The 20,928-nt window shown below is 53.8% G+C and overlaps 3 protein-coding genes across 5 annotated transcripts in view; 2 read left to right on the forward strand and 1 right to left on the reverse strand.

Annotated features, from left to right (window-relative positions):
• The first annotated feature begins 243 nt into the window (after positions 1 to 243).
• On the forward strand, positions 244 to 3,606 carry ASPHD1 (aspartate beta-hydroxylase domain containing 1). 3 transcript variants are annotated; one of them, XM_082714492.1, is made up of 4 exons: positions 244 to 314; positions 887 to 1,255; positions 2,474 to 2,587; positions 3,122 to 3,606. In XM_082714492.1, exons 2-4 carry the CDS (start codon positions 1,150 to 1,152, stop codon positions 3,229 to 3,231), a joined length of 330 nt encoding a protein of 109 aa, XP_082570618.1. In that variant the 5' UTR covers positions 244 to 314; positions 887 to 1,149; the 3' UTR covers positions 3,232 to 3,606. The 3 variants fall into 3 exon arrangements, with proteins under 3 accessions (XP_082570618.1, XP_082570617.1, XP_082570616.1); XM_082714491.1 differs by having other exon boundaries at positions 253 to 314; positions 1,079 to 1,255; XM_082714490.1 differs by having other exon boundaries at positions 256 to 1,255.
• Positions 3,546 to 17,792, reverse strand: KCTD13 (potassium channel tetramerization domain containing 13). The gene is made up of 6 exons (XM_082714501.1): positions 17,403 to 17,792; positions 15,808 to 15,977; positions 6,997 to 7,086; positions 6,862 to 6,914; positions 6,049 to 6,244; positions 3,546 to 4,347 (listed from the first exon to the last, which is right to left on the reverse strand). The coding sequence occupies exons 1-6, from the start codon at positions 17,644 to 17,646 to the stop codon at positions 4,111 to 4,113; spliced, it is 990 nt and encodes a 329-aa protein (XP_082570627.1). The 5' UTR covers positions 17,647 to 17,792; the 3' UTR covers positions 3,546 to 4,110.
• Positions 17,793 to 17,890: 98 nt separating this feature from the next.
• The window catches only part of TMEM219 (transmembrane protein 219), a 38,033-nt gene continuing 34,995 nt past the window's right edge, over positions 17,891 to 20,928 (forward strand). Inside the window, exons 1-2 of the mRNA XM_082714525.1 lie at positions 17,891 to 18,020; positions 19,526 to 19,695. The gene's annotated coding sequence lies outside the window, so the exon portion shown is untranslated. The remainder of the gene's footprint in view (positions 18,021 to 19,525; positions 19,696 to 20,928) is intronic.

A 20,928-nucleotide genomic window follows, 5' to 3' on the forward strand; every position in this document is an offset into this window, starting at 1 on the left:
GCTTGGAAGGAGAGAGAGAAGCCGCTGCGGAGGACCACTGGTGGCGGGCTCCCGGGGCGACGGGCCCAGGTGGGGGTAGGAGCTGCTGTCCGGGGCGGCTAGAAGGGAGGAGGGAGAGCCACGGAGGGACGCGGGGGAGCGGGAGGCGAGGAGGAGAAGGGGCAGAGCGTGGAGAAAGGAGACGCCGAGGGAGAGAAAGTGCCGGAGGGAGAACGGAGAACGGAGGGGGCTGGGGAAAGGAAGAGGAGAGGGCTGCGGGGGAAAGCGGTGGAAGGACGAACAGAGAGAGGAGTGCTGGGAGGTGCTGGGAGGAGGTGAGAAAGGGAGATCCACGGGGAAGAAAAAACCTCAGGAGAGAGAACCAAGGAGTGGGGAATGTGGAGGGGAAGCAGCCCCGGGGGGAACCCGGGGGCAGCCCCCGAGGGAACTGGTGGAGAACTGGGAGGACAGGGGGACTGGGGGCTGGAAGATGCCCCTGGCCTGCTGGCCAGAGCTCCCCTGCCCGTCGCGCCTGCGTGGCCATTGCCCTTGGCCGCCCCAGCCCTCTCCCTGCTGCTTGGAGCCCTCACTTCCCTTTTCCTCTGGTACTGTTACCGCCTGGGCTCCCAAGACATGCAGGCTCTGGGAGCTGGGAGTCGGGCTGCCGGTGTCAGCAGAGGGCCTAGGGGATGCTCTGAGGCCGGCAGGCTGGGCCCAGGGAGCGCTGGGGAGCCTGGAGAAGGGCCCAGGGCAGAAGGCCTAGTGTGCCGTCGCCTGCGGGCCTACGCCAGGCGCTACTCCTGGGCGGGCATGGGTAGGGTGAGGCGGGCAGCTCAAGGTGGCCCAGGCCCTGGGGGAGGGCCAGAGGTCCTGGGCATTCAGCGCCCAGGCCTGCTTTTTTTGCCAGACCTGCCCTCAGCCCCCTTCGTGCCCCGGGACGCCCAGCGGCATGACGTGGAGCTCCTGGAGAGCAGCTTCCCTGCCATTTTGCGGGACTTTGGGGCTGTGAGCTGGGACTTCTCAGGGACTACTCCTCTGCCTCGGGGCTGGTCCCAGCCCCTGGCCCCTGGGTGCTACCAGCTCCTGCTGTACCAAGCAGGCCGGTGCCAACCCAGCAACTGCCGCCGGTGTCCGGGGGCCTATCGCGCACTGCGGGGGCTGCGGACCTTTATGAGTGCCAACACCTTCGGCAACGCTGGCTTTTCTGTCCTCCTGCCTGGGGCGCGGCTTGAGGGTCGCTGTGGGCCCACCAACGCAAGGGTCAGATGCCATCTGGGTAAGTAGATGTCGCCTACAACCTCCTCGCCTCCTCCATTCCTTCTGTCCCCGGAGCTTCCTCCAGTGTTTCCGATCACGCCTCCCTTCCCAGAAATCTCCCCTGACTCCGTGTTGCCCACAGCAGCCTTTCCTAAGCTTCGATCACCTCGCTTCCAACCACCTTCATAAGCTTTGCCGTGGGCATTTACCTCCTGGCCTCTTCTCTCTTGGTACCGATTCCCCCAACATTTTGTTTCACTTATTTATTTAAAAGGAATCTTTACAGAACAATGCTAATCAGTATTACTTGCACTAAATAGAAAGTACTCCTAAAAACAAATTTAAGCTTAAAAAAAAAAAAAGCTTTAAAAATTCTAGCTAAATAAACACTCTAGTCTGAGACTAAAGCCCACGCTGTCTTCCTTTAGAAAGGAGTGGAGTTAGTGGGCTGTTCAAGTTACGGTAGCACCAAACCGAGATTCCTTTCTTCATGTTTTAAAGACTGAGAGAAAACGGAAAAGGAAACAATTTTGTTATTTAAAGCGTTATTTAAAACCTTGTGTTGCCTAAAAGCATTTCCTGTGCCACCAGTTGATGTGTCCCACACTGGCCTCAGGATCAAGTCCAGATTTTCTTCGTCCCCCCATGCCCTTCCTCCTCTCCCCTCCCACCGTGCATCAGACCAGGAGAGCCTTCTGGCTGATCCTGGCAGGTGCCACTCCTGGGATCCTCAGCCTACAATGTCTTTCCGCCTTATCACCTATCACCTCCTGGAATACTCCTACTCAGCCTTCAGGACTCCCACTTTCAAGGTCCACACCTCCTCTGGGAGGTCCTCCTATTCCCCATCATTTGAGCTGGCTGCTGAGTTTTCTCACAGCACTTTACTCTGTCGTGGTCCTTGGGCAAAACCTGATCCATCAGTTTTATACGAATGAGGGCGGAGCACAGTCAGTAGGTTCTTGAGCTAAACTGGCAGAAGCCCAAGAAGAGATGCCCCTTCCTCCAGGAAGCCTTTCCTTTTCTCTGGAACAAGTAGCTTGTGCTTTGCACTGCCCTTCCCTTATCCCCGGCACTTCATCTGGTACTATATTGGAATTACATCGGGACCCCTTCCAGAGGGCAAGGAGGGACACCACATGGGGCGTTTTAAGAGCTTCAAGCTGCTTTTTGACTGAATGGGGTGGGCCCCTTTGTTGGAGACAGGGGAATTGGATGCCTGGGTCTCTTCCCATAGGCCTGAAGATTCCTCCTGGCTGTGAGCTGGTGGTCGGGGGCGAGCCCCAGTGCTGGGCTGAGGGACACTGTCTACTGGTGGACGACTCCTTCCTGCACACAGTGGCTCATAATGGTAATGGGCTCCCATTCTGCTAGGAGGAATGAGAGACTGAGTGGAGGGGGTAGAACAGAGGCTGCGCGATCAAGCCCAACTGGCTCCCGGTCCCAGCACTACTGTTTCCCAGCTGCATGACCTTGAACAAGTCATACAACTTCCCCCAACACCTGAGAAGTGTGGAAGCCACCTTCTTTATCAGGTGACTGCACGGATTAAACAAGGTCTTGGAGGTGCAGCGCAAAATGGCCAACAAGACCCGGGGCCTAGACCAACCGGGTCCCTGTCCTACCTGTCACTTACTGGCTGTGTGACCTTAGACAAGTTAGTTAACCTCTTTGTGCCCCAGTGACTTCGTAGAAAATGGGAGTGATCATGGTACTGACCTGCAGTTTGTTTTGAGGACTAGGAGTTAACACATAGAAGGGGTGAGAATAGAGCCTGGCACTTAATTTCAACAGAGTGTTGGCTGTTATGAGTATGTGGGGAGTGCTCTGGCAAATACGTAGTTAATGTCAGTCCTTCTCTTGTCTCCATCCCCATATGCCTCAGGCTCCCCAGAAGATGGGCCTCGAGTGGTCTTCATCGTGGACCTCTGGCACCCCAACGTGGCCGGGGCCGAGCGCCAGGCCCTTGACTTTGTCTTCGCACCAGACCCTTGAAGGAAGGGGCTCTCTTCAGACACCTGGGCTGGAGAGGTGCTGTGCTCGCTCATGGATGGCTTGGAGTGGTAGCCAGGACGGCCTCTAGGCTGCAGGGGGTCAGGGGAGGGCTGAGGGCGTGACCTGGCCAGGCTGCACTGAAATACAGATCCGATGGCCTCTCCTAGCTCTTGACTACCTGCTTCCAGCTACCCAGCCCAGTGAAAGGCCTGAGGCAGGGGCTCCTGTACTCTCCCATCTGGCCAGCCGAGTACCTCGTCAACACAAGCCATCTCCTTGGCCCTCTCCCCCGGAGCCAGCACCAGTCCCTCAACTCAGTTTTCTTCCAATAATTTAATAGAAAATTAAAATAAATAATATGAAATAGATTGAGAAGACGGCTGAGCTGGTGCAAGCCCAGGCCAGCCTAGTACAAAGGTAAAGGGGTGGGGGGCCCGGGTGGGGAGGGAGGAGGGAGCGAAGCTGCCCTGCACGATGGTGGGAACGCGGCTCAGACCGTGCTGGGTGTCGGTAAGGGCTGGCTGGACAGTCTGGCGGGTACAGTGTGCTAAAGAGAGAGACAGAGAAAGAGAAAAAGGGAATTCTAAACCATTCTAAAGCAGCTGGTGAGGGCAAACAGCAGGACAAGGGCGGATGAGGGAACAAGTGCAGCCTTCGGAAAGGTTCTCGCGGACGGAGGGTCTGCGATGTACCGCGCTGTGGGCCGGGAGGTGGGGATGAATGCAAAAGGGCCGCAGTGAACTGTACCATGCAACAGAGGGACAGAAGAAGGACCCACGACTTGGCCAGCAGAGCCGGGGCCAAGGCTTGGGAAGGGGAGGGCAAGAGAGAGGAACTGTGTGCCAGCGGCAGGAGGAAGACAGAGAGCAAGGTCAAAGGTCAGTCCTTGAAGACAATCTGCTGGCCATGAGGACGCTCGTCGTGGGTGATGTGGCGCCGGACATGGATCCGGCGGACACGGTGCTCCCGGTTGTCCTCATCCTCCCCTCGGCCTGCCCCACCGCCTCCAGCGGCACCGCCTGTGGCCTCCAGGAGGGCTGGGTCTGGGCCCCGGGGAGTCTCGTAGATCAGGATGTTCAAGGTTTCCTCAAAGATCCGGGCCTCCGGGAACTCCACCTGCAAAAGGCCAGCAATCCCCGCTCCTACCCTGGATGCAGTTACCCAGGCGGTCCCCGGCCCCGGCACACCCCCAGCCTCTGCAGACCCAGGCTCTTTGGCCTGGACTCTCGGTCCTCTTGGCAAATTCTCTGCTCAGCAAAGTCATACTTGCCCTTCAAGGTCCAGCTCTGAAGTCAGGCAGAGCTACCTCCTTGTTTTCTCCCCTTTGCTGTCAAGTCTCTTGGTACGTTCTTGTATTTGACAAATACCGAGGGACGGCCCCGTCCCAGGGGTCGTTCTAGGCACGGGGACTAGAGCAGTGAACTAAACAGAAGTCCCTGTCTGCAGGAAGTTTACATTCTAGGGGGAGGACCCAGACATCAAATATAAACTCTCAGATACTGATAAATGTTACAGGAAAAAATACAGCAAAAAGAGAGGGTGGGGAGGGTCATAGCCACACGTTACAGCTTTAGAGAGGGCGTTCAGAGAAGGCCTCGTTGAAAGGGTGACATTCAACCAACAGTCAGAGGAGGGGGAAGGAGCCCGGAGGGTCAGGAGAGAAAGGGCCGTCTGGGGAAGAGGCACCAGCAAGGCTAGGAGCCTGGGGCAGGAGGGAGGCAGAGCGGAGAGAGAACAGAAAGGGGTGAAGCAAGGAGGTGTTAGAGACAGAGCGGGTGTCATGCGGCCTGGAGGGATGAGCTAACACAGAGTCACCAAGCTGCTTCTCACTACTGGTTTATCTTCCTGCCTTCCCACTCACAGTGGAAACTTCTTGGAGGCTGGGTCATTCATGCATGCATGCATTTGATCAACGCTTCCTCGCTTCCACTGTCTGGGGCTAGAGAGATAGGAAGTAAAGCTAGAGCCCTACCCTCCAGGAGCTAACCCCGTGCGGCTGATGGGACACACTCCTCCCGCCGGCTGCAGACAAAGAAGGAAGTATGACCAGCTTTGGGGCGGTGAGAGGTTGAAAGCTAATGAGCGAAGCCGTCCCAAAGAAAGCTGTGCTTGGCTTGTGTCTGAAAGATTGAGCAGGAGTTCATTAGGCAGCCGGGGGTGAGGAAAAAGTCCCCGAGGAGGGACTAGTGTATGCTGGGTGGGGAGGTACGAAGTAGCACTGGGTGCTCAGAGACCTGCGTATCTGAGGCCCTTTCCTCATATCAAGGCCAGAAGGGAGCAGGGGACACGACAGAGGCTGCCCCTTCCCTAGACCTTTCACTCGCCTGGATTCCAAGCCTGGTGCCGTGCTCAGTGCAGAGGACGTTCTCAGAAACTATGTGCTGACTGCCACGTTCATGACTCAGGCCTTACAGACTCAGTGTGCCCTAGGAGACCTGTGTTTTCTAAGGTCCTGAGGTTCTAAGAGCCTACTGTGGGCCGTGGACCCTGCTGAGAGTCTAACAGCTATGGTCCCTTCTAGATGGGAAAATGCACGCGTCCCCCAAACCCGCATACTGCTTCAAGACGGCCTTGACACCTAAATGGGCTAGGTAAAGAATCCCACTCCAATCCAACACCCTCGTCTCGTGGCAGAGAGACAGAGACCCGCAGGAGGAAGGTGGCTCGCCCCCGGTTAACGAGACCCCGGGACTGGCAACAGCAGCTCCTGACTCCCCGGACTTTCCGCCGCGCGCTCGGCGTGCCGCCCTCTGGCCAGGGTCCGGGAGCCGCCCACCACCACAGCCCTCCCCGACCAGGCCCTGAGCCCCTTCTGACCTTGGTCTGCTTCTTCTCCGTGGCATAGACAATGGAGGTGCAGCACACCTCGGCGATTTTGCGGCCCTGCCCGTAGAAGGACCAGCAGCAGATCTCGTCCCCCAGGACATCCTTGAGGAAAAGCAGCCGCCCGTGGAAGCGCAGGGCCAGTTTGTCAAACAGCTCAATGTTCTTAAGGAGGTTGTCGTCGGAAGTGCTAAGGACCAGGGGGCCAGGGGGCCTTATAGCACACTGGCCTCCTTCCCTGTGCTCCCGCAGCGTGGGGTCGCGCCTCGCCTGCACCCAGGTCTCTGGCCCAGCGGGGCACTTCCTCGGCCCGCCAGTGGGCTCAGGGGGCCTCTGAGGCGCAGCAGCACCCAGGAGGGGCTACCCATGCCCGCAGGCTCTGGGCCCTGGAGGCTTCACCGGACGCCTTAGTGGCGCCACTCCTTGTACCCGAGTGACAGCCGGCAAGTTCCTTCACCTCCTGGCGCCCCAGTTCCCCATCTGCTCCATGGAGAGAGTATGCCCTCACACGGCCGCGAGGATTATGGGAGTTAGCACGTGAAAAGCACCGTCCGCTGTGGAAAAGCCCCTGGCAATGCTAGCCACTCTCGCAACCCTCGCCGGAACCCGGTTTGTGGGTGAGCATACGGAGCCTCCGGGGGGACCTGCCCAAGTACCCGGAGCTGGAATCTGCATCCCGGCGGGCATTCTGCCCCTCTGTATGGGGCACAGCCCCCACACCCCGAGGCGGCCCCCATAGGGGCGGTGCCTGAGCCCAGCACCCCCCTACCCCCAGCCCAGGGCGCCCCTCAGCCCCGTGGCGGTCACCTGGTGTAGGAGTACTTGTTGTTACTGCGGTTGTGCAGGAGCTTCACCACGGGCTGTGTGGGCAGAGAGAAGGGTGGGGGTCAGGCTGCAGGGAGAGGCCCCCAGCCTCCACCCTACAGGGATCAGGGGCCTCACCTTGGAGGTGCTGGCCAGGAGCTGCTGCTCCTCCCGGGGAGATGTCACCGTGGGGATGAGGCACAGCGGGGACAGGTTCTCCCTTTTTTGCTGGAGAAGAAGGGGAAGGTGGTTAACAGCACAACAAAAGGTCACTCACTCCCCCACTTAAAAAGCCGTCCAAAGCGGCTTATTGCCTTCTGGGAAAAATCCAGACTCAGTGTTCCACAGAGCTCTGCAGGATCCAACCTCTCTGCTCTCCCCTCCACCACTCTTCCCTGCTGGCAGGCTTCAGCCCCACCCACCGCCCGCTCCTTGCGCCCACCCAGCCCTTCGCAGTTCCCACTGCTCCGAATGGTCTACGCTGCTGTGTGCTCTGCTGGCCCCTTCATGCCATTCAGATAACTCAGAACAGAGCCCCTCAGAGGGTGCCGGCCCGTCACCTACAGCTCTCTGACTCCAACAGCCTCTCCTACCTCCTTTACACATTAGCAGCTCATTCTTCACGGCACTGAGCTCCTCACATTTTCTCATTTTGTTGTATGTTTGCTTATGATCTGTTCTCACCGAGGGTGTGCCTAGCATACAGTGGGTGCTCAGTCTCTGTTCAGTAAATGAACCTGGTTGGGTGGGATGAGGTCTGAGGCAGAACCAGATACATTGGCTTCTTTCCTCTTTTCTTTTCTCTCTTTTTTTTTTTTTTTAAGATTTTGTTTATTTATTTGACAGACAGAGATCACAAGTAGGCAGAGAGGCAGGCAGAGAGAGAGGAGGAAGCAGGCTCCCTGCTGAGCAGAGAGCCCGATGCGGGGCTTGATCCCAGGATCCTGGGATCATGACATGAGCTGAAGGCAGCGGCTTAACCCACTGAACCACCCAGGCACCCTTTCTTTCCTCTTTTCTGTCTTTCAGAATTTTTTTTTAAAAGACTTTATTTATTAGACAGAGAGAGATCACAAGTAGGCAGAGAGGCAGGCAGAGAGAGGAGGAAGCAGGCTCCCCACTGAGCAGAGAGCCCGATGCGGGACTCGATCCCAGGACCTTGAGATCATGACATGAGCTGAAGGCAGCGGCTTAACCCACTGAACCACCCAGGCACCCTGTCTTTCAGAATCTTTTTGCCCAAACCCCTTTCACCTCTCTCAATCAGATCTTTTTCTCAACAGAAATTCCAGATTTTTTTTTTTTTTTAAGAACCTTATGAGACCTTTTCTAACATTGGGGACACCTGGGTGGCTTAGTTGGTTAAGCTTCTGCCTTTGGCTCAGGTCATGATCCTGGATCCTGGAATCGAGTCCTGCATGGGGCTCCCTGCTCAGCGGGGAGTCTGCTTCAACCTCTGCCTGCGACTACCCCTGCTTGTGTGCTCGCTTGCTCTCTGACAAATAAATAAATAAATAAAACCTTTAAAAAAGACCTTTCTAACATTAATATGGAAGAATAAAAGTCCATTATTACTTAAGTCGATTTTTACAAAGAGCCAAGAGGAAGGACTGATATTCAGATATCCTATAAAGCCATACTAATGAAAGCTGTGGTTTTGGTTTGCGGGAACAAACACAAAGCCAATGGAACACAAGAGAGTTTGGAAATGGGGTGACGTATATATATGAGAACTGGTATTTATAAAGGGGACACCACATACCTGTGGGGCAAGTACAGAGTGCGTATTCGTTATTGCTGTGTAATACGCCATCCCCAAGCTTAGCAGCTTAAAGCAACAATAAATATTTATTATCTTGGTTTCTGTGGGTTAGGAATTCAGGAGTGGTTTAGCTGGGTTGTTCTGGCATAGGGGTCTGTCTTGAGGTTGAGGCAAGTCAGCCAGTGCTGCAGGCATCTGAAGGCATGCCTGGGTCCAGAGGATGTGTGTCTGAGAAAGCTCATTCACATGGCTGGCAAGTTCATGCCAGTTATCTGCAGGAACCATCGGATCCCTGTCATCTGGACCTCTCCACAGGGTCGCTCGGGTGTTCTGCCAACGTGGCAGCTGGCTGCTCTGGAGCAAATAATCTGGGAGAGTAAGGTTGAGGCTTCAGTGTCTTTTAGGACCTGGTTTGTCAGCCCTATTCCGCGTGAAAGGGAAGTACACGAAAGAATGAGTACTAGGGAGTGAGAATCATTGGGACTGCCTCTGGAGGCTGGCTCCACGGGCCACCTTCTGGCCCCTTTGATTCAAATCCTTCCCATTGAAAAGCACGCTCACCCCCTCCCCCAAACCCCAAAGTCTCATCCCTTTAGAGCATCAGCTTGAAGTACAGAATCCCATCACCTAAGTCAGTCTAGGGGGCAGGGATGAGGCTCCTTGGGTGTAGGTCCTTAGTTATAACTCCTTAAGTACATTTCTTCTTGATCTGATGACCTGTGAACTGAAGAGACATAGCTCTCCCGTATACCTAATGTGCGCTGGTGGAACAGGCATGAGGACAACCAGTAGGGACTCTCAGGTAGGTAGCATACCAAAGTCTCTGCTTCAAAGAAATTCTGCAATCCAGTTGGACAAATATTGGGAGCTCTCTAATGCCTACTCTTGCCAGAAATGATTCTTTACAGCTCGAGGCTCTGCCCTGAGTCAGCCTTCGTTTTCCGTGAAAGACAGTCTGTGCTTGTAGCTACGTGGTTTCCTGCCTGTAGAGCTTCAGGGGACCAAAGGCCTCTTGTCTTGCATTGTTTCTGTCACTTTTGGTCCAAGCTGGCAGGGTCTCTGCCAATGTAATTCTTGTAAAAACTTACTGGATAGATATTCATGAAGCGAGTCTTGGGGTTCAGTTCATTGGAAAGATGTCACACCCACCAATCTCTGTGAGATATGCTCCCCTCTACTTTGGGCATGTGCTGAGACAACTGAGGGGTACCACTGTTGTCCGATCAACGGGGCTCCGCGGCATCTTCTGGGATATTTCTGAAGTCTTAACAAAGGCTTTTATAATTACATCCTCGACTTCATCTTCAGACCAAGTTTTATTGAGAATGCCCTGTGTTTGATCTTTGCTAGGAAGACTTTTGGGAATTTTAACATTGTGTGTTATCTGGAAAGGTTGGGACTTTTCAAACCCAGTAATTCCGGCCTCCTTGCTCAATTGTTTTCCCTCTTTCTTATCCTCTCCTTTTCTGTTTTATTATCAACAACAAGAAACCCAGTGGCCCCTTCAACATTCTTTCTGGAACCTTCTTTAGCAACATTACCCAGCTCATTGGGTACATTTTCTACTTTCTAGATTACTGCGGGAGACAGTGTTACCAAAATCCTGCCTCTGCATGACAAGGGTTCCCTTTGTACCAGTTTCTAGTAATATCTTCCCTGCTGCAGCCTCCTCTGAGGCCATCAGGCTTCTGTGAACAGACCCTCTGAAGCTCTTCGTGCTTTCATTAACATTCTCCCTGAAGTCCTGCCAACGGGTGCGCACGTCCCGGTTCTACAGCCACTCCTACGATTTAGGTTTTTGTTACCAGAGAACCCCACCCAGATACCAAATCTGTTATCTATTGCTGGGTAACAAATTACTACAAATTTAGCAGCTTAAAACAATAAACATTTATTATCACACAGTTTCTGTGAGCTGGGAACTTGAGACTGGTTAGTTGGGTGGTCTGGACCAGGTTGGGAGTCCAGATGTTGGCCTGGCTGTAGTTATATGAAGACTTGACAGGGTCTAGAGAATCTGCTTGAGATAGTTCACCCATTTGACTGGGGGTCTGCTGGCTATGGACAGGGGCCTTCCGTTCCTCAACAAGTAAACTCTCCACTGTGCTGACCGGGTGTCTATATGTGGCAGCTGGTTTCCCCCAGAATGAGTGATCCAAGACAGAGGCAAAAATTGCAATGGCTTTTATGACCTAGCTTTAGAAGTCACACACTATCACTTCTGCAATATCCTACTGGTTACATAGGTCAGCTCTATTCAGTGTAGGAGGTGACCACACGAGAGCCTGAATGAGGAGGAAGCGAGAATTGCTGGTGGCTATCTTGGACACTGGCTACCACAGAAAGTTTAGTAGATGGCACTGGAAAAACTAGCTCACTCTCTGGAGGACGAAAAATTGTTAAATCCCTTCGTAGTCCACATTTATAACAGTGAATTCCATTTAGATTAAAAGACCCATATATGAAAGATGATAAAGCTAATAAAAGATGTAGACAGAATGGAAGGAAACCTTCAATAAGACCCTACAAGGATATACCATTAAGCAAAAAAAAAAAAAAAGGAACTTGACATTAAAATAAAGATTTTCTCCAATTGACAAAGGAAACTGTAACTTTACAAATAATCCCAGGTGGGGTGCCTGGGGGGCTCAGCTGTTAAGCAGCTGCCTTCAGCTCAGGTCAAGATCCCAGGGTCCTGGGACTGAGCCCCATGTTGGGCTCCCTGCTTGGCAGGAGGCCTGCTTTCCCTCCCCCACTCCCCCTTCTTATGTTCCTGCTCTCGTGCGTGCTCTCTGTCAAATAAATAAATAAAATCTTTGAAAAAACAAATAATCCCAGGTAATAACTCTGAAGGAATGACGGACTTATAATTACAACCCTAATGAAATTATTGATTCAGGTTAAGGATTCTCACTTGGTGTGTGGTTGATAGGTAAATGCCATTCACATAGTGCCTGAACAATATCACACAGGTCACATTACAGTTGGTAACAAGGAAGTCGGACTGTAACGGAGGGATCCAGTCATCACCACCTGAATCTAGGGGCCAAATGTGAGCATCACTAATATTACTAATATTAACATTATGGATCTCTCAGTACAACACAAAAGGAAATATATAAAATTACCTAAAAAGGGGGCACCTGGGTGGCTCAGTGGGTTAAAGCCTCTGCCTTCGGCTCAGGTCATGATCTCAGGGTCCTGGGATCGGGCTCTCTGCTCAGCGGGGAGCCTACTTCTCCGTCTCTCTCTCTGCCTGCCTCTCTGCCTACTTGTGATCTCTCTCTGTCATATAAATAAATAAAATCTTTAAAAAATAATAAAATTACCTAAAATGTGTTCTAATCAAAATGTTTAGGGGCGCCTGGGTGGCTCAGTGGGTTAAGCCTCTGCCTTCGGCTCAGGTCGTGATCTCAGGGTCCTGGGATCGAGTCCCGCATCGGGCTCTCTGCTCAGTGGGGAGCCTGCTTCCCCGTCTCTCTCTCTCTCTGCCTGCCTCTCTGCCTACTTGTGATTTCTGGTCTGTCAAATAAATAAATAAAATTTTTTTTAAAAAAAGTTTAATATCGAGACTTTAAGTCTACTGTTGGGGTGCCTGGCTGGCTCAGTTGGAAGAGCATGTGACTCTTGATCTCAGGGTCCTGAGTTCAAGCTCCATGTTGGGTCCAGAGATTACTATAAAACTAAACTTAAAAAATAAATAAATCTACTGTCTATAGTTTACAGAAAACTCAGAGCAAGGTCTAGTCCCAAACCAAATGATACCATAGTGAAAGAATGAGGCAAATTTGGAAAGTGGGTCATCTTGCAGGACAACTGTGGACTCTTTTAACAAGTCACCATGATTAAACAAGGGATGGTTCGGGGTTGGAAGAGACCTGAAGAACATAATAACCAGATGTAATGCAGGGATCTAGACTGGGTCCTGGTTTAGATGAATCAGGCAAAAAAGATATTTCTGGAACAAATAGAGAGATTTGTGTATACGCTGGATTTTAGATAAGAAGAAATTTTATTGACATGGAAAGATGGCAATTATTAACAAACAAAAAAAAAGCAAACTACAAAACAGCACATATAGCATGAGCATATATATTTTAGCAAATACACACACACACACACACACACACCTGAAAGGATATTTGGAGCTTTTATTTTTTTGATTATCTGTGTTTTCTAAATTTCTACAATACATATATATAGGTAGATAGATAGATAGATATAAATACAGATATACTGCCTTAAAAATAATAAATGGTTATAATAAAAACAAGGATTTCTATTCAACAAAAGATGCCACAGGCAGGTGACATTTTAAGAGAAAATATTGGCGACAACTAAAATGACTAGAAATTATCTGAAACAGACTGTCTCAACTAGGCTTCCTCAGCTGAAATCTCAAAATCCAGCAAATAAATAATCTGAGTACCTGTTTTCTCAACTCTTCCGAGGATGACAGGAAATTAGTACCATTCTTAGAGGCATACGAAGAAAGTAAATTTATTATGTACAATACATGTCTTAGGGCTTAATTCTCCCTAGGAACTAAACTAAAATAGGCAGGGATCTTCTGCAAAGCAACAGGAGAAAGACAGGAAACTCAGTAGAAAATCTGGTCACGAATATGAATCGGCAACTCATGGAAGGGGAAACCACACACACACACACACATACACACACACAAAACCGAGCAAGCATAGGAAAAGCTGCTCAATCTCATTAGTAATCAGAGGCATGCAAATTAAAATGAGATCACTCTGTACCAATCAGCTTGGCAAAATGAGAACACTGGCTGAGGCCATGTGCTGCTGAGAACACGCAGCATCGGGACCCCTGATGGCGCGCTGACCGGGAGCGCTGACCGGGCGCGCTGACCGGGAGTACGAGCGCTCCGGTCATTCAGGGGAGAAATCTGATGATCTCCAAGCGATTCCCCTGCCTGTGTTCTGTGACCCTGCAGTTCCACTCCCAGCTACAAACCTGAGAAACCCCGGCCCAGGACCCACAAGGGCACGTGTAGAAGGATGCTCGTGGTGGCAGGTGGCACCGTCTGCAGGGGAAGGAAGGTGGAGGCCATCTAGGTCTCTAGCCTCAGGGGAACGTATAAATAAAATACAGTGAATACACGCCATAGATTCTTGTGCAGCGGTTAGAAGCAAAGAACTGAACGTACAAACAGTGGCATGAAGATATCTCGAAAGAGCTGTTGAATTAAGAAACAGAACACACAATCCATAGCTCAATGCCATTTATAGAAATTGAAAACGAATACATATACAAAACGAGGTTCATGGCTTTCCAAGGGTACAAACATAATCCAAGTACATGTAGCAAATGAGAATTGGAGGGGTAGCTACGGGTAAAAGGGAAGCGGGCAAGGGGCTGGGAGGAAAGGGGAAAAATAAAACGAGAGAAGACTCGTAGAGACCAATGATGATTAAGTACCACACTCTGAGGATGAACTTAATTCTGTATACCTGAATCTTAAAAGCAAAAACCAAAACCTCCAAACGAACAAGCCAGCTCTGAGTGGGGCGATGACGGGAACGGTGTCAGGAAACCTGGACCGGAGGCGGCTGGAGCAGAGGGAAAAGCACTGAACTCGGGAGTCAGAAAACCAGGGGCCGGCTCTGAGCTTTGCGGCTTACTGGCTGGCTCTTTGACCGTGGATACATCCCCAACCTCCCACCGCCTACGTATCAAACAGGGGTACAAGATGTACACCCAAGCAGATAGCAGAATCACTGCCAACACACAGCAGGTGGGAGGTACCGTGGATAAATGACAACTACAGAGCAGGAACCCACTTTGAAGATCACCGAGTTCCACGGTTTTCCAACTGCAAGTGGTGACCCATTCACGGGTTCTGAAATAAGTTTAGTGGGCCCCAAAGAGCATTCAAAAGAAAGAAAACAGGGGCGCCTGGGTGGCTCAGTTGGTTAAGCGGCTGCCTTCGGCTCAGGTCATGGTCCCAGCGTCCTGGGATCGAGTCCCACATCTGGCTCCTTGATCAGCAGGGAGCCTGCTTCTCCCTCTGCCTCTGCCTGCCATTCTGTCTGCCTGTGCTCGCTCTTTCCCCCTCTCTCTCTGATAAAGAAATAAAATCAAAAAAAAAAAAAAAAGAAAACAATATACCAGCATGTATTTCACTAAAAGTATCATTTTATAAAACTCTTACTTAAGTTATACACATGTGAGTATAAAATGCATTTTTTTCCCTATGGGACGCAGTTTGAAAAACATGGATACTGCCAAAGGAACGCTGTACTTCTGAATTTCATGAACCAGTAAGTATTCACCAAGCCGACAGAAAGTTGTTCATAGTTGCCACTTTTTAATATATAAAGGACATCAAAAAAGAAACTCTCATCTCCTATTAATATTGTATCATAAAGGAAAGGACATTCTTAACACTGTAAAAACAGAATAAAAGGCTTTATGTAAAATTCATTACACTGTACCTATTTCTCGTTTCCCTATCTTTTGGAACAGGAGGAAAGAAGGCCAGAAGTAGGAAATGACTCAATCAAGGTCATTCAGCTGTGGTAGAGGTGATGCTTAACCGACAGGTCCTGGCTATGCCTTCTAAGCTCTTCTCCTCAGAACCCTAAGAGATCCACAGAAGAGAAGCCCAGGAGCAGCTGGGGCTGTGGAACCCCCAACCTGTTTTATTGGGAGCAGCTCCGCTTCTAAGATTTCAGTGCTAAAAGAAAAAGTTAAAAACACAAAAACAAAGCCTGGCTGGGGGTAGAATGCTGTCTCCCAGGATAAGACCAAAACAGCGAGGTCATTATATTCTAATTTAAATTTAGATTATTTTTTTTCCTAGGCAGTTATTTAAGACTTCTGAGCGGGGAGAAGAGATTGCCACTGTGTTTAAGGATCATCACTCGGGTGGTAGTGTGAATGCCAGACTAGCCGCGGAGGAAGAGCAAGGAGAGAGCAGTCATTTAACTGCTACAACCGTCCTAGCATGAGGGGTGAGGGAGGTCCCTCTTGAGGCAGCAGGACTCACAGGAAAGCAGCCCCCAGTTTTCTGTGGTCATGGCCAGTCACAGCCAGGCCACAGGCAGCCTCTCCAGACACAACCCCCTATGCAGCCTCCCTTCTATTTTTTACTGTCCCAGTATCTAACTGCTCGGGCAGCTCTCCGGAGACGCGGGCATCAGGGATCCAGGGCCCCTCACCTGCAATGCTAGCTGGCAGTCCTCAATCAGGCCCTGTACCAGGTAGTAGCGTGCTTCGCCTAGTAGCTCCCCCAGTTCTCTGGTACTCTCAGGTAGCGGCACGGACCCATCCCGCAGGTAGTTGAGGATTGTACCAAAGTGGCGGCCGCTCCGGTCAATCAGCACCCAACCTGGTGGAATGGAGAGAGGCAGGAGGAAGGACGGCTTTGCGGGGGGCCTTGGAGCTACTAAATTTTATGAAAAACAGACCCCAAAGCTACAAGTCTGAATACTGATCTGTCTCCAACCTCTGCCATGTCCAAGAAAATCCCTCTGGAACATCTCCAGCGAGTTCTCCCGCAGACCCTTTTTAACCATTCCTAGAGAATGTGATCCCTTCCAACTCTCTTCCACATCGGAAAGAAGCTCCCACCCGGAGAAGATGATTACAGATGACCTTGTCAACAAACGGGGACCTTCAGTGTGAATCCGGACCGTCCTACTTAACTAAACTACCCACCCCACCTTCCCGGTCACTACCATTTTCACCCCTATACAATTCACAGAACTTCTCATTACCTGCAAGTACATGTGCTTTTTGTATGTGTATTTGGTTCTTTAAATCTTTTTTTTTTTTTTTTTTTTTTTTAGATTTTGTTTATTTATTTATTGGACAGAGAGAGATCACAAGTAGGCAGAGAGGCAGGCAGAGAGAGGGGGGAAAGCAGGCTCCCTGCTGAGCAGAGAGCCCGATGCGGGACTCGATCCCAGGACCCTGGGATCACGACCCGAGCCGAAGGCGGAGGCTTTGCCCCCCTGCACCACCCAGGCGCCCGTATTTGGTTCTTATTTTCCATCCGCCCCACACCAAAGTCAAGTCCGTAAGACTCCCCGTGTCTGATTCCTTTACCAAAGCGGCTCTGGCGCTCTGTCCCGCGCGGGCCGCACGCATCGATGACTTCCCGAAGCTCAGCTCTTCGGAGACGGAACCCCCTCCCGAAGAACCTGGACTTTCCCGCTCGGCCAGTACCTGTCGCCCCGCACCCCCCACGCACATCCTGCAGCTCTGCTGCGCGCGCGGGGCCCATCGCCGACGGCCACCCTCCCCGAGGGCAAGGTCCCCGACCAAAGAGAAGTGTCCCCTCCTCTCTGGTGTCCGCGGCGACCCCCCCCCCTAGCCTTCTCTGCGCTCACAGGTGGACCCGAGGCGAGCGGGAGAGGACCCCGGAGCCCGACAGCGGCTCCCGGCGGGCGGTGCCGAGGCCCAGGGCCTGACCTACGGCCGGGCGGCTGGAAGGCGCGGGAAGGCCGCCTGGCCGGGCGCCGCGGACGTCGGGGCTGGTTCCCGAGCCGCCGTCGGAGCTGCGTTAGAGGCTGGGACAACGCGAGGGGCCGGAAGCGAAGCCGAAGCGCCCCGTGCACGTCTCAGCACAGCGTCCGGGGCGGCGCGCCGCGGGGCTGTGCAGGACAGGGGGCAGCGGAGCCGGGCCGGGGGCGCCCGGGGGCACGACGCGGGGAAAGGCGTCCACCCGACGGTAGAGACACGAGGGCACGGCGGGGCGGGGCGGGGCGAGGCCAGGCCGGCGGGACCCCCCAGGCCAGGCGGCGCGGCGTACCTCCCGCGTCCGTGAGCACCTCGGCGCGGCCGCTGAACATGGCCTTGAGCACGGTGTCCTGCCCCGTGAGCGTGCGCAGCGTGGTGTAGTGCAGCGAGCCGCCCACGTTCAGCTTCACGTACTTGCTGTTCGGGCTCAGGGGCTTCGGGCCGTAAGCGGCGGGGCCCGGCTCCAGACCCGCGGCCTTAGGGGCTTCCAGGGACGGGGCCTCGGCCCCTGCCGGGCTCGAGGCCTCGGCCGACATGCCAGGGAGCGGCGGCGGCCGGCGGCCCCAAGCTCTCTCCGCGCCCTCCGGCGGCTCCCAGAGGCCCCGAGAGCGGAGCCGTCGAGCCGCACCGCCAGGCCCGCCCGCCGCCGCCGCTACCCCGCCGCGCCCGCTCTGCGCCCCATCGCGCCGGAGCCGCCCGGAAGCCCGGGCCGAGCAGCTGCGCAGGCGCGCCGAGGACCCGCCCCGCCCCCGCGCGCCGGCGGTGCGGAGCATGCGCGGTGGCCTGGGGCCGCGTTGCGAGGCCGCGCGCTGCCTTGGGCCGGGTGGGGTGGCCGCGGGGTGCGCTCCTCCGGCGACTCCCGGACCCGGCTTGGTGGACGCGCCCCGCCACGGCCTGCGTGGAAAGCGAGGTCTCCGCCGGGCGGTTGGTTGGGTCCTTGCTCTCAGGGGGCTTCGCGGGTGTGAAGGCCGAGGTTTCCCGCCTCCCATCCCTGCGCTTTGGACAGGCCGAGGAGAGCTTGGCTCGGAGCGCCTGGGAGAGTGTGTAAGAGTCTGAAGTGAGGGGCCTCCTAGAGGAGGTGACCGTAGGGCGAGGGCACGCGGGCGTGAGTCGGGGAGGTGGTCAGGGAGGGCGTCCCGGAGGAGGCGCTGCAGAGCCGAAGCTGAGAAGCCCGGGCCGCAGCGGGGCGGGGAGGGGGCTCCCGGCCGAGAGGAGGGCGCGCACCCAGAGCCCCGGCGGCGACCCGCCCGCTGGTCCCGAGGAGCAGAGCGAAGGGCACGCGTGGCTGCCGCGTGCCGAGCACAGGTCTTAGAGTCCCAGTTCAGATGGCGAGACCCCCAGTCCCGGGGCGGGGGTGCGTGCGGGGCGGGGGGCGGGGGGGTAGGAGCACGTCACTGAGCGGAACGCGTGCGGGGAAGTGTTTCATCCGACTGGGGCTGCAGAAATGGAACGGGATCTCCGTGCCTAGTGTGGGGTTTGCTGGGAGGACATGGTTTTAAAAGACTTGGTTTGTGTATTTATCGGACAGAGACCACAAGTACGCGGAGAGGGAGACAGGCAGAGGGGGAGAAGCAGGCTCCCTGTGCGGGGCTCGATCCCAGGACCTGAGCTCCTGACCTGAGCCGAGGGCAGACGCTTTAACCCCCCGGGGCCACCCAGGCGCCCCGCTGGAAGGAAAAGTTAAATCGAGCGGTAATTTCCAACCTGCCCCCAGCTCACCGGGGATCCTCGGCAATTCACTGTTCCCTGGGCTTGGTTTGTGTTTTGCTTAGTGAGGGGCACAGATTTCAATGCCAGGGGTTAGTTGGGAGAGCAAGTGAGTGGGGCGGGGCGTCCTGAGATCTGAGCTCGTGTTTCACCAACAGGGATTCCCAAGTCTGATTTTCCGAGTGTAACTGGTGGAAAAAAGAGAAAAGCACGCCGTGGCTGCTGGGAGCGCGTTGGCACTCGCTCTGGAAGCGCTGCTGACGCTAGGGGCCGGCCTGGCATGATCAGCTAGGCTGTGGTGTTCTCCTGCTGAGCACCAGCCCCAGACGAAGGCGCTCTCTGATGGGTGCAGAGAAAGACCATTTCATAATCATGTCTGAACACAAAAACAACAACATCGCCCAAACCACAAAAATGACCAAACGTAACCTCTACCCGCCTCCCAGTTTGAGTAACTGCTGTTTCTTTACGCAAGAGCAGCTTCAATCCCTGGTCGATTCCTCCTAATACCTAGATTAAAATTATTAAGATAACTAAAAAGAATTATCCCCACTTCCTACCAATATCCAACCTGGAGCAAATCTCCCTTCTCAGGCCCTCCTCGAAAATCATCTAACCCGAGTGCAAATCCTCTGGTAAGGCCACATTCTTGCTGAGATGTCCGTGATGGGTTCCCAATGCGGTGCTATTTCCCTTGTCCAACTGCAGGTGGGCTCCCACTGATCCTTGGCTGGACCGACAGAAATGGAGAATCCACAGATTCAGCTGAAGCCCTCACTACTTTGGACCGGGACCCTCAACTCTAGTAATAATGTGCACGTCTGAGACCTTTTGTGTGTCTGACTGTTTTGTGTTGCCATCCTGCCCATGGCTGGGAGGTAAGTTCTCACTATATGTGAGCTCTGATATTTTTTTTTTTAAGATTTTATTTATTTATTTGACAGAGAGAGATCACAAGGAGGCAGAGAGACAGGCAGAGAGAGAGGAGGAAGCAGGCTCCCTGCTGAGCAGAGAGCCCAATGCGGGGCTCGATCCCAGGACCCTGGGATCATGATCTTAGCTGAAGGCAGCGGCTTAACCCACTGAGCCACCCAGGTGCCCCTAAAATTATCTTTTATTTTTCTTTTTTAAGATTTAATTATTTATTTTAAAGAGAAAGGGGCCAAGGGAGAGGGAGAGAATCTCAAGCAGACTGCTCCCTGAGTGTGGAGCCTGCCGCAGGGCTCAATTTCACCACCTTGAGATCATGACCTGAGCTGAAGCCGAGAGTCAGACACTTAGCCATCTGCATCACCCAGGGGCCCCAGGAAAATCACATTTGTTCCAAGATGACATGATCTTCTATGTAGAAAGCCTTAAAGATTCCACAAAAACAAACCATTAGAGCTCATTGTAAGGGCCTGCCCCTCCCAGAGGAACTTGCTTGTGGACCCCGGATGTAGGGGCGGGGCAGGCCGGGTGGAGATGTCCAATCGGTGGGGCGCGTGTATATCCACTAGGGTGACTTGAGATCCGATTGGCCACCTGTGTAGGGGCGGGGCTCAACCAAGCGCATAAAGGTTGCTGTGCGGCGAGCAGGGGAGGAGAGCTGTGGCGGGAGCAGGAGGGAGAGTCGGAGTGGAGGAGCTGTAACAGCTCCTGCAAGAGCTAGAACCGCCGCCAGCGGTCCCGCCTCTGGCGGCCCTGAGCCGTCGCCTGCAGCCTTCAGCCGCCTGCGGTACCACCTCCGGAGGTCCCCCCTCCGGCGGTCCCGAGACCTCAGCGGTCCAGCTGTCTGCACCTGCAGCCCCAAACTCAGCGGTCCTGACACCAGCGGTCCAGCTGTCAGCAATCCCAACACCTGCAGCCCCGAGATGCCAGTGGTCCCAAGAGGCCAGTGGCCCTGATACCCAATGGCTCCTAGCTGCCAGCAGCCTGGCCGCAAAATGCCTCGCCACCCTGAGCCATGAGCGGCCTTTGCAGCGTGGCCTCCTCTGGGTGGCAGCCTTGTGAGAGTGGAGTCCTGGGGAACAGATCTGTGTCATCGGGGTGGTTCTCCTTGTCATTGTTGCTGTCATCATTGCCTCTTCGTCATCGGGAGCGGCCTTGTCTGGAGTAGCCTCTTCTTGGGA

This window comes from Mustela nivalis (assembly GCF_964662115.1).
Source record: "Mustela nivalis genome assembly, chromosome: 19".
Lineage (NCBI taxonomy): Eukaryota > Metazoa > Chordata > Mammalia > Carnivora > Mustelidae > Mustela > Mustela nivalis.